The sequence below is a fragment of the Zingiber officinale genome, chromosome 2A, assembly GCF_018446385.1.
Source record: "Zingiber officinale cultivar Zhangliang chromosome 2A, Zo_v1.1, whole genome shotgun sequence".
In the NCBI taxonomy this organism is placed as follows: domain Eukaryota; kingdom Viridiplantae; phylum Streptophyta; class Magnoliopsida; order Zingiberales; family Zingiberaceae; genus Zingiber; species Zingiber officinale.
In genome coordinates, this window is record NC_055988.1 from 93,760,826 (window position 1) to 93,772,695 (window position 11,870).

Here is an 11,870-nt window from a genome sequence, read left to right on the forward strand (position 1 = left end):
GCAGAAGGAGCTCGCAAAGGCCAAGGACTTGTTGGAGGCCGAGCGGAAGAAGACGGCTGACCAGGCCTACATGCTGGCCCAATTCGAGAAGCAGGTCAAGACCTTTGACCGGAAGATAGAACTTGCAACCACTTGGAAAAATACCGTTATCTCCGATCTAGAAGCGAAGAATGTGGAGGCCCGAGCTTTGGAGCAGTGTGAAGGAGCTAGCGGATTTGCTGGACCGCGAGAAGAAGGGCCGTTCGGCCGAGGCGACGACTCTTAGGGATGATTTGAAGGCCCTGCAGGAAGCTCCCGACGCTTCCCGCGCCGCCTTCAAGGAGTACTAGGAGGCGGAGTCAGGCCGCGTCGCCACCTTGAGGTAGACGTACATCCGCTCGACGGAATTTGTTGAGAAGGTCTGCGACCGGATGGTCATTGCCTTCGAGTTGACCATCACCGCCACGGCGGACTATCTGAAGTCTAAGGGTCAGCTCCCCGAATCCGTGGTCATCCCTACTACGGAGCATGCGGCTCTTCTCACCACCATTCCGAAGCATGTTTTCAATTATCTTGAATGAAGTGTTTTCTGTAACCCTCTCGCTCGGCGAATTTATAAATGTAACTTTGGAATGCCAATTTTTGCTCTGTTAGCCTTCCGTGAAGTGTTTCTTGTAACTGCCCCGCTCGGTTGAACGACCTTCATTCCGCATGAAACTTCTGTTAGTTTTTCGTTGAAGTGTTTTTCTCAACTACGTCGCTTGGTCGAACGACCTTCCATTCCGTTAGCTTTTCGCTGGTCAGCATTGGTAGGCGCACGCCATTGTTTTTTCCTTGTCCTTAGGGTCAAGGCTTGCTGATCATCGGCCCTAGACGCTCGGCCTTAGTATATCCGCGCGACGCTGTCCCATCCGGGGAGTTTATAGTCGCCGGTTCGACTCTAGAGTTTAACGTCACCGCTCGACGTTCTCCCGACCGGGGGGTTTATAGTCGCCGATCCGACTCTAGAGTTTAACGTCGCCGCTTGACAGTCTTCAAGCCGGGGGGTTTACAGTCGCCGGTCCGACTCTAGAGTTTAACGTCGTCGCTCGACGGTCTTCGAGCCGGGGGGTTTATAGTCGCCGGTTCGACTGTAGAGTTTAACGTCGCCGCTCGACGGTCTTCCGGCCGGGGGGTTTATAGTCACCGGTTCGACTCTAGAGTTTAATGTCGCCGCGCGACGGTCTTCCGGCTGGGGGGTTTATAGTCGCCGGTTCGACTCTAGAGTTTAACGTCGCCGCTCGACGGTCTTCGAGCCAGGGGGTTTACAGTCGCCGGTCCGACTCTAGAGTTTAACGTCGCCACTCGACGGTCTTCAAGGAGTTTTGTCGTTCGGTAACAAATGCTCATATCCTTTGTCTTTTTTAATTTTTACTCCTGCAGCCAAAGGATACAAACGATCAAGGCATACATGAGATAGATTACATTGGCACACCTTTTACCCCCCTCGGTACGGCTGGAGGTGGTTCGCGCTCCATGGTCTTTCTAGCCTCCGTCCATCCTCATCTTCCAGGTAGTATGCACTCGATCGGAGCTTCTCGACAACTCTGAAAGGCCTCACCCAGGGAGCTTCCATCTTGCTCACATCGCCGACCGGCTTCACCTTCTTCCATACTAGGTCGCCGACCTGGAATACTCTAGGAATTATACGCCTGTTGTAATTCTGCTTCATTCTTTGCCGGTACGCCATCAGCCGGACGACTGCTTTAGCTCGTGCTTCGTCAACTAGGTCCAACTCCAGCTGTCTCCGCTCAGCGTTGTCCCCATCGTGGTTCTGGATCCGATTGGACTCGACTCTGATCTCGATTGGGACGACCGCTTCGCCCCCATATACCAAGTGGAACGGTGTTACCCCCGTCCCCTCCTTTGGGGTTGTGCGAATGACCCATAGCACGCCGGGCAGCTCGTCCACCCAGCTTCCTCCCATGTGATCGAGCCGAACTCGAAGTATCCGCAGGATCTCCCAGTTGGCTACTTCGGCTTGACCATTGCTTTGAGGATACGCCACAGAAGTGAAGTGTTGTTCGATGCCGTACCCCTTGCACCATTCACCGAGCTGTTGACTGATGAACTGCCGCTATCCGAAATGAGCCATCGAGGAATGCCAAACCGACAGATTATATGCTGCCAAATGAACTTCTTGACCATCTGCTCGGTTATCCTAGCCAGTGGTTCGGCTTCGACCCACTTCGAGAAATAGTCAACCGCCACTAATAAAAACCTCCACTGCCCGCTCGCCATGGGGAAAAGTCCTACTATATCCATACCCCACTGGTCGAACGGGCAGGACACAGTAGACGCCTTCATCTTTTACGTTGGCCTATGGGAGAAGCTATGGAACTTCCGACAGGAAAGGCAGGTAGCGACGGTCCGAGCGACGTCTTCCTGTAGAGTTGGCCAGAAGTATCTGGCTAGCAGGATCTTCCTAGCCAACGATCGGCCGCCCGGATGACCTCCGCAAGATCCTTAATGTACTTCCTGGAGAATATATTCTGCGTCCTCCGGGCTGACACACTTCAGCAGCGGGCGAGAGAACGCCTTTTTGTAAAGCTGGTCCCCAATGAGCGTAAACCGGCCGACTCTCCTCCTTAGTAGCTGGGCTTCCTCCCGATCGGACGGCGTGGCCTCCGAGAATAAAAATTTTATTATAGCTGTTCTCCAATCACTTGGGAATGTGAGGCCTTCCATCCGGTCGATGTGCGCCACCAAGGACACCTGCTCAATTGGCTGTTGGATGATGATCGACGATATTGAGCTAGCGAGCTTGGCTAATTCATCCGCTGTCTGGTTCTCGGCTCGGGGGATCTTCTGTATGATAACCTTGGTGAAGTTAGTTTTGAGCTTTTCAAAGGCCTCCACGTAGAGCCGAAGCCTTGCGCTGTTTATCTCGAAGGACCCCGAGAGTTGTTGAGCGACCAATTGGGAGTTAGAGTACAATATCACCCGGTGGACTCCCACATGCCGACCGGCCCGTAGGCCGGCTATGAGGGCCTCATACTCTGCCTCGTTATTTGTTTCCCGATAATCCAGACGGACGGATAGGTGCATCTGCTCTTCTTGAGGAGAAAGTAGTAAAATACCTATTCCGCTCCCAAGCCGAGTGGACGATCCGTCCACAAATACTTTCTACAAAGCTTCGGGCTCGGGATTCTGTACTTCAGTTACAAAATCTGCCAAGGACTGCGCCTTGATCGCCAAGCGGGGTTGATACTGGATGTCGAATTCACTGAGCTCCGTCGTCCACTTGATGAGCCGCCCGGACGCTTCCGGATTTAGGAGCACTCTCTCTAACGGGCTATTTGTCATAACGATGATTGTGTTCGCCAAGAAATAAGGGTGGAGCCTCCGTGTGGCCAGGACCAGCGCGAAAGCAAGCTTCTCGAGACCGGTATAACATGACTCAACATCTTTTAAAATGTGGCTCAGGAAATACACTGTCTGCTCCTCTCCGCCTCCCTTTACCAGTGCCGAGCCGACAGCATGCTTGGTTGATGACAGGTATATACGGAGTGGCTCGCCCACTTTTGGTTTAGCCAGTACAGGTAGTGAGTTGAGATAGACTTTTAGCTCTTCGAACGTCCGGTCGCACTCTTGATCCCACTGGAATTTTGTGTCTCGGCGCAGGATCTTGAAAAATGGCAAGCTTCGGTCGACTGTCTTAGAGATGAACCTCGACAATGCCGTTATCCGGCCGGTGAGACGTTGCACTTTCCTCAAATTCCTGGGAGGCGACATGTCTTGCAGTGCCTTCACCTTGCTAGGGTTTGCCTCTATGCCTCGCTTGGTAACGATGTAGCCCAGGAAGCGTCTACCTTTCGCTCCAGACAAACATTTTTTGGGGTTCAACTTGATCCCATGCCTTCTCAGTGTTTGGAAGGTCTCCTCTATGTCCGCACACAGATCTGCCGCTCGGAACGACTTAATGAGTATATCGTCCACGTATACTCCCAGGTTGCGCCCGATCTGCTCCCGGAATACTTTGTTCATTAGTCATTGGTAGGTAGCCCCAGCGTTCTTGAGTCCGAACGACATCACGTTGTAGCAGTAGGTGTCGTCCGCAGTAACGAAGCTCACTTTGTCCTAATCCTCCCGAGCGAGCTGCACTTGGTGGTAGCCCTGGTATGCATCCAGCATGCATATCAGCTCGCACCCCGAGGTAGAGTCTACCAGTTGATCGATCCAGGGAAGAGGGTAAAAATCCTTTGGGCATGCCTTGTTTAGATCCCGGAAGTCGATGCAGACTCTCCATTTGTTGCCCGGCTTGGAGACCAGTACCATATTCGCGAGCCAACTGGGAAATTGCACCTCCCATATGTGGCCGGCCTCCAACAACTTCTCGACTTCCACTCGGATGATGACATTCTGTTCGGCATTGAAGTCCCTCTTCCGCTGCTTTACAGGGCGAGCGTCCGACCGGATGTGTAGCTCGTGCTGCGCTATGCTTGGCGAAACTCCTGGAAGTTCATGAGTTGACCAAGTGAAGACGTCGCAGTTTCGCTGGAGACATCTGATCAACTCTTCCTTCTGGCCTGCCTCCAGGTCGGATGATATGAAAGTCATGGCCTCCGGTCGGGTAGGGTGGATCTGTACCTCCTCCTTTTCTTCATAAACTAGAGAAGGTGACTTTTCAGTTATAGCGTTTACCTCGACTCGTGGCACTTTCCGAGCGGATTTAGCCTCGGCTCGGACCATCTCTACGTAGCATCGTCGGGCTGCCAGTTAATCCCTTCGGACTTCCCCCACCTGGTCTTCCACAGGGAACTTGACTTTCTGGCAAAAGGTCGCGACGACCGCTCGGAACTCGTTGAGTGTTGGTCGCCCCAAGATCACATTATATGCGGAAGGGGCATCGACCACAATGAAGTTGGCGGTCCGCGTTCTTCTGAGTGGCTCCTATCCCAGCGAGATAGCCAGTCGGACTTGTCCGACTGGCAAAACTTCGTTACCAGTGAACTCGTAGAGGGAGTTGTTATCGGCAACAACTCGGCTCGGTCGATTTGCAATTGGTCAAATACCTTTCAAAAGATTATGTTGACCGAGCTGCCTGTATCAATAAAGATGCGGTGAATAGTATAGTTAGCTATTACCGCTTGGATGATGAGGGTGTCATCATGCGGGACTTCGACTCCCTCGAGGTCCCTAGGCCCAAAACTGATCTCGGGCCCGTTCGCCCGCTCCTGACTGCAGCCAACCGCATGGATCGCCAACTGCCTTGCGTGCGCCTTCCTTGCCCTATTGGAGTCGCCTCCGGTTGGTCCACCAGCGATTATGTTAATTTCTCCTCTCGACGCATTGCCTCTATTCTCCTCCTCCCGAGTGGATGGTCGGGGTCGTTCATGCGATGCCCGAGGAATGACCCTGTGTTGCTGGTTATGTTGTCGCTCGGGAGATCTCCTTTCTGTACGTCGGCCGGGACTTTGGTGTTGATGTCGTCGATTCGGCGAAGGTGATCGACGGCGATAGCTCCTTGGCGTAGGATGAGTGATTTGGGGGAGGCTCCGACAGTCGCGGGTGTTGTGAGTTGCTGACTGATGGAGCGAAAAAAACATGGGAGTCCATATCTTCCCTTTCGGTTTAGGCCGATCGGCTGCTACTTGTTGGACGACGTGCGACCTCTGATGAGGACGGGCTACCTCTGCGCGAGGTCCTCTCGGTGGTTGATAATTGAAAGGCGGCTTCCGCTCGGCATGAGCTGGTGGCTCGGATGGTGCTTCCTTTTTCCTCGCCATCTGAGCTTCCTCCACGTTGATGTACTCATTGGCCTTGTTCAACATGTGGTCATAGCTGCGAGGCGGCTTTCTGATGAGCGAACGGAAGAAATCACCGTCCACCAATCCTTGTGTGAATACGTTCATCATGGTCTCCGAGGTGACCGTTGGGATATCCATAGCCACTTGGTTGAAACGCTGGATGTAGGCTCGGAGCGTCTCCCTTGGACCTTGCTTTATTGTGAACAAGTTGACGCTGGTCTTCTGGTAACGCCTGCTGCTCGCAAAATGATGAAGGAATGTCGTGTGGAATTCCCTGAAGCTTGTGATCGATCCGTCCGGCAACCTCCGGAACCATCATTGGCCGATCCCAAGAGGGTGGTGAGGAACACTCGGCATTTCACACCATCCGTATATTGATGCAGAGTAGCGGTGTTATCAAACTTACCCAGATGGTCATCCGGGTCGGTGGTCCCGTTGTATTCTCCGATCGCGGGCGGAGTGTAGTGCCTGGGCAGCGGGTCTCTCAGGATGGCGTCGGAGAACTCTCGGTTGATCTGCTCGGGGGATAAATCCGCTCGGGGTGCCTTGCCTTTTCTATTGTCTCGTGCGGGGGGCTTCGTCAGACAAAGATCCTCGGTCGAGGTTGGCCTGAGCGACTTCTGACAGTGTTTGGAATAAAGCCCGATGGAACGGTATCGGGGCGGGCGGGGCTTCTACCTGAGTGTCGGTCGGACCTTTGTTCTGGCCCCATATTGAGAGCTGCTCCGGGCGATCGTCTGGTGCCGCCCGATCGCTTGATGCCGACGTTGTCTGTTGCGCTATCTGATCGGCTTAAGCCTTTTGCTGCTCGATTATCTTGGCCGCCCACGCTTGGATGAGCGCGTCTAGTTCTTCGGGAGAGAGTGCCACAATGAGTTGGCGTCCAACTTCTTCCATCGTCTCTGCTCGGATTCAGGTGCGTTCCCACAGACGGCGCCAATTTGATCTTGTCCGAGCGCTGAGTCGATGGACGCTGGGGACGTGGCGCTCTCCGCTATCCTCTGATGATGGTGTAGACCTCCGGCGAACCTGCAAAGAAGCCGAGCCGGGAGGGGTTTCCCGGCGACAACCCTCCGACGCTCAAGTTAGGCAGTGAAGAAGAAGAGGAGCAAAGTAAGGCTATTGTGGCTACAGTGATCAGAATTGCATACCTCCGTCGAAGTCTGGAGGTCCTTATATAGGGTCCCGGGGAGGCGCGGACACGCTTCTCGATGCGTGCACGCTTCTCGATGCGTGCACGCTTCTCGATGCGTGCACGCTTCCCCAAACATACCTCAGTAGGGTTGTGTCAGAAAAGCATGTCTGACGCCATTCCGCAATCGTCCGAGCATATCCTGACGTGATGGTGGAAACTTCTATCGTACGATACTCTGTCCGCTTCGGGCGCCGACCATGCTGTTTGTCGGCGGCAGGTGTCTCGAGGATGATGTTACCAGCGGTCCCTTTTGTCCCTTTACGCCTCTTGCCTGTTCCCGGACCGAGCGGACCGGTCGCTCGGCGCTCATGGCCTCCGGGAAGGCGCATACCTCGGACCGGGCGGGGAAGCCTTGCTCATGTGCTCGGATGGGATTACGCCTTATTGTCCTGTCGCTCAGCCGAGCGGCCTGTCCGCTTGGCCCAGAGACTCTTTTACCTTGAGCATCGGAAACCCGACCCCTGGTCGAGCTGTCTTTCGTCCGGCTTGGAAGACCTTTGGCCGGACGTTCGATCGGCCGGATGCTCGGTCGGCCCACCAGTCCGCTCGGCATGACCTCTGTCCGCTCGGCACACCCTTGGGATTGACCCTCTTGACCATTGACCTCCACATGTCATTGACCTCCCGCTAACGAAGATCCCCCGTCTTTACCACCGGATCATATATTATAATAATTAAGAAATTATAATAATTATATAGTAGCTATGAAATCTAGCTACTATAATATGTAATCCGATTTTATAATAGGACGTGGAGCATTTTGATAAAAAAAAAAAAACTTAAAGTAGTCCTTTGACGACAATTGGATAACGAAATGGTGCTTTCTTAACTTTCGACCAACTATTTTATGATGGAATTGTTTCAAAGAAAAAAATGAAGTATTTTTATGTTTAATTCATGTGAAAAAAAAAATGGAAAACAGCTGTGCCATACAATATTTAATTCTTTCGTTATCATCCATTTGTATTATTTGAAGTGTTGGCCAAAACTAAGTTTTCAGGGAGAAAAGACACACAATTCTCTTATTAAATTTTTATTTAAAAATATATATTTTTTAAAATTTTTATTTACCAATTTAATTAAAATGATATTTAAAAAAAAATAAAAAGGAGAAAAATATCATCTTAGTGATGTTTTCGCTGCCACCACTTTCTATATTTAAATAACCGCAAATTCCACCATCGCTCAGTTCATCTTCTTCTTACTTTCCCTTTTTTCTCCTTTCTCGGTTTCCTCGTGCTGCCGCTCTTCGACGCTGGCGATGTCGCTGTAAGGGGACGGAAGAAGTAACCCTCCTCCTTCCCGCTTTGCTTGTCGGGGAAGGATACTGATTCCCCTGACCCCAGCGCGGCAGCTAACCGCGGAGGGAAGGCTTCGCGATCCGCTTCATCATAGTTTACTTTAAGTTCGATTCTACCCCTCCCTCTTGTTCTCGTTTCGTGGAGTTGCAAACTGCTCGAAGATGGCCTCCGAAGGATCGCGTGTTGTTGGTGCGCTTTCTGCCCACCTTTGAGTTTTTTGTTTTTCCTTTTCTTTTTTGTTCGTTTGCTATTTTCGGCTTTCTTGGGATGCGCTTCCTGGTACCCTCAATTTTAAAATGAGAGATTGTGCTTCGACATATGAGACGCCGGAGGTGATTCATGTGTGTTATCAAGTTTTCGGACTGACCGATTTCTGTAATTGGAGGAGTCTAGATAAGATGCAGAGAGTGACAGATTCAGTTTGTTAGTAGGTTTTGAAAATAAGTAAATTTTGAACACTTTAGTTGAGAACAAACGAAAGGAGGTGTATGAAAGAGTGCCCTTGTGTCATTGGCGAAGCAATTTATTTTGGTACTTTTCCTTTGTCAATTCATTGACCATTGTTACTCCACTTTTGTATGATAAACATGTCATTGATAGTTTATAGAAGTTGTTTGTTCAAGTATTGCTATGTTAGCTTTCCCTGTTACAAATCAAGTTTGCGTTCTTCTTTTTAGCTTATTTAATATACTTATTTTTCATCTCCTCCAGTAGGCAGTGCAAAGAAATGAAACTGTGTCATTCAGGATTGAGTGTGGAAATTGAAATACAGTTTTGTAAGGCAAATATCAGAGAAGTCAAATATTATTGTCCTAGCTCCTGATGTCATAACTCATTAGCATATAAAATAGATTCTTTTAACAATGGAATTTTTTTCTGGCCTAATTGAATTTAGACATGCATCAGAGCTATAGTCATGAAATCAGAACTCCTCATCTACTTTTGTTTGTTTTTTTGCTGCTTATATTACCAGTTTTATGCGCTGCATACAGATGATCTGTTTAGTTGAACTATTTTATACTTTACATGCCATTACATAAGGACTTTTGTTTTGGTCGGAATTATAACAAATAGTGAAGTTGGTTGATCAGACATGTGTGCTTCCAACCATTTTCACAACTGTAGCCTTTTAATTGTCAAACCAGTGGTGATAATTCAGCATTTATGTTGCAAAGGTATCTAACAGATCATTGGTGATTGTATTGATATGTTGGATTTACAGTATTGATACAATAATTATATTGATATGGCAGTATTTAACTATTATGGTGCATCAAATTCCCTACCATATTTCTATTCCCATCCACCAAAGTTCCCCTCAACTTGTTAAGGTTTGGGAGATTTGTGATACTTCCCAATTATTCTTAATGGAGTCCTTTGAACCATTAAATGTTAAAATTTGAAGTCCTTATTTTACTTCTGCTTTCATCCAAAGCCACAACTACGAATGGCAGTAAATAGAAACCACCTCACTTGGATCATCATGAAATGAAATGGAAAGGAACTCGCTTGCATATTTTTAATGTGCTGAAGAGACAAAGCAGAGGCATGTGCATTTTATCTATTAGGAGTAGCTGAAATTTAGTAGGAAAACTAATATAATCCAGGAAACATCTGCTCTTGTGTTTGGTTGAGGGAAAGCTCCTTCCAGAGATTTTATTATTTTCTGAACAAAATTATTGCCTACCAAATCAACTTTTGCTACAAATGATTTGTCCTCACCATGTCACCAACTACCGAAAGACTTCCAAGCATCAATTCACTTCTTAGGGATGCTGGCATCAAAAACGTTTTTTTCCCCCTTAACTACCTCTAATGCATTAAGGAAGCCCCTTGGTAATATTCCTTGCATCAAGAATTTCTATATTTTTTTCTTGCAGAAACTCATCCTTCTGAACATTCCGAACAACCTGCACTAATCTCCTTTTGCACCACATCAACAACAATCAAAACTGTTATTGACTAAACTGATATAGCCTAAATTAATTTGTTTTTACTGTATACTCCTTTGTATCGTGCCATTTGGCATTCTTATCCTCTGGATTTGCATCGACTCTTAATAATGCTAGAGAAGATTTTGAAGTAGCACAACTTGTTTCTGCATTTTGCAGTGCATTTCTCAACTTTCTCCTGAGGTTCTTCCAGTCACTTTTCACGTTACTCAACCTCAATCGACTTACATAACATATTGAGCTTAACCTCAATTCAGTTACTACTTCGCAGTACTGGAGATTTGCTTTTCTGGTTTGGTTAATAATTGCATTGATTTGCAGTGATAGAATGATGCCAGAGAAGATTAATTTTGTTCTCCACTAGCAATTATGGTTTCATATCAGTGAAACTTGTAAACCTTCTCTCTGCAGTTCCAAGAAGCTTCAGGTTGCTGGAAGAGCTCGAGAGGGGAGAAAAGGGCATCGGTGATGGCACTGTCAGCTACGGAATGGATGATGCTGAAGATATTTATATGCGATCGTGGACAGGGACGATTATTGGTCCCCCAAATGTAAATTTTCTTATCTCACTGTTTCAAAAATGTCACTAGTCTTCTTTATGCTTCCATTACCATATGTCCACTATTTACCCATCTGGCTCACTCTGTTTGCAGTCTGTTCATGAAGGGCGGATATACCAGTTGAAACTCTTTTGCGATAAAGACTATCCCGAAAAACCTCCGACCGTCCGTTTCCAGTCACAAATCAACATGACTTGCATCAATCAGGAAACTGGAGTGGTAGTTCCTATAGACATTCGATTTGTTTCCATACAAGTAACAATAGAACTTCATCTCGCTCTTAAAAATTTCAGGTCGAACCTAGCTTGTTCCCAATGCTCGCTAATTGGCAAAGGGAATACACAATGGAGGACATTCTAACATGCTTGAAGAAAGAGATGTCAGCTCCCCAAAACCGAAAACTTCATCAGCCAACAGAAGGTATAACTACGAACAAAAATCATCTTCACCTTTCTTTCCGCCCTTTCTCAGTGTAAAATCACACCTCAATGAACAATTCAGGCAATGATGATGAGAGGATGGAACAAAAGGATTTTGTGGCGAGATGTGCTATTCTTTGAGAAGGAGAACTTCACTCAAGAATGCTCCTCTTTTGCGGCTCGGTATCGACCAGTAGATGGGTAAATAGTCATCTCTTGTAATTAAGTAACAATAATTATCTCTCATTTCTCAGCCTAAACTATTCTCTGAGATTATCATTAAGTGATCAGGTGCCAACTGATGCAGAACTTACTTCCCCTTTTATGTTGTCATTGAGTTTATGTCAAGTTTGCGCTACCCTTGTAGCAGATCCAATGAAAATTCTTTCATGGGCCCTTTTCGTCGATGCCACTCGGGTTTACTCTACCTGGTCCGGCACATTCAACTTTGATCGAATCGAACATGAATCATATCAGATCATTAAGGTTCGAGTCTTAGTCCTGATAAGACTAGGTGGCACCTAATATAACTCAAGTAGTGAGCCTAAATAGAGAAACACATGGATACATTGCTCTGTAAGCTTACCTAATTTAGGGATTTAGGATTTAAGATTTATGGATATATCGATCCGTCCCTAGGATTTGATGTGATGATAAAAGACAGGTGTATTTTTT

At 48.0% G+C, this 11,870-nt stretch overlaps 1 protein-coding gene across 1 annotated transcript; it reads left to right on the forward strand.

Moving 5' to 3' along the window:
• Positions 1 to 8,138: 8,138 nt before the first annotated feature.
• Positions 8,139 to 11,543, forward strand: LOC122041572 (ubiquitin-conjugating enzyme E2 variant 1C-like). The gene is made up of 5 exons (XM_042601296.1): positions 8,139 to 8,453; positions 10,628 to 10,767; positions 10,870 to 10,995; positions 11,070 to 11,196; positions 11,278 to 11,543. The coding sequence occupies exons 1-5, from the start codon at positions 8,426 to 8,428 to the stop codon at positions 11,334 to 11,336; spliced, it is 480 nt and encodes a 159-aa protein (XP_042457230.1). The 5' UTR covers positions 8,139 to 8,425; the 3' UTR covers positions 11,337 to 11,543.
• Positions 11,544 to 11,870: the final 327 nt, after the last annotated feature.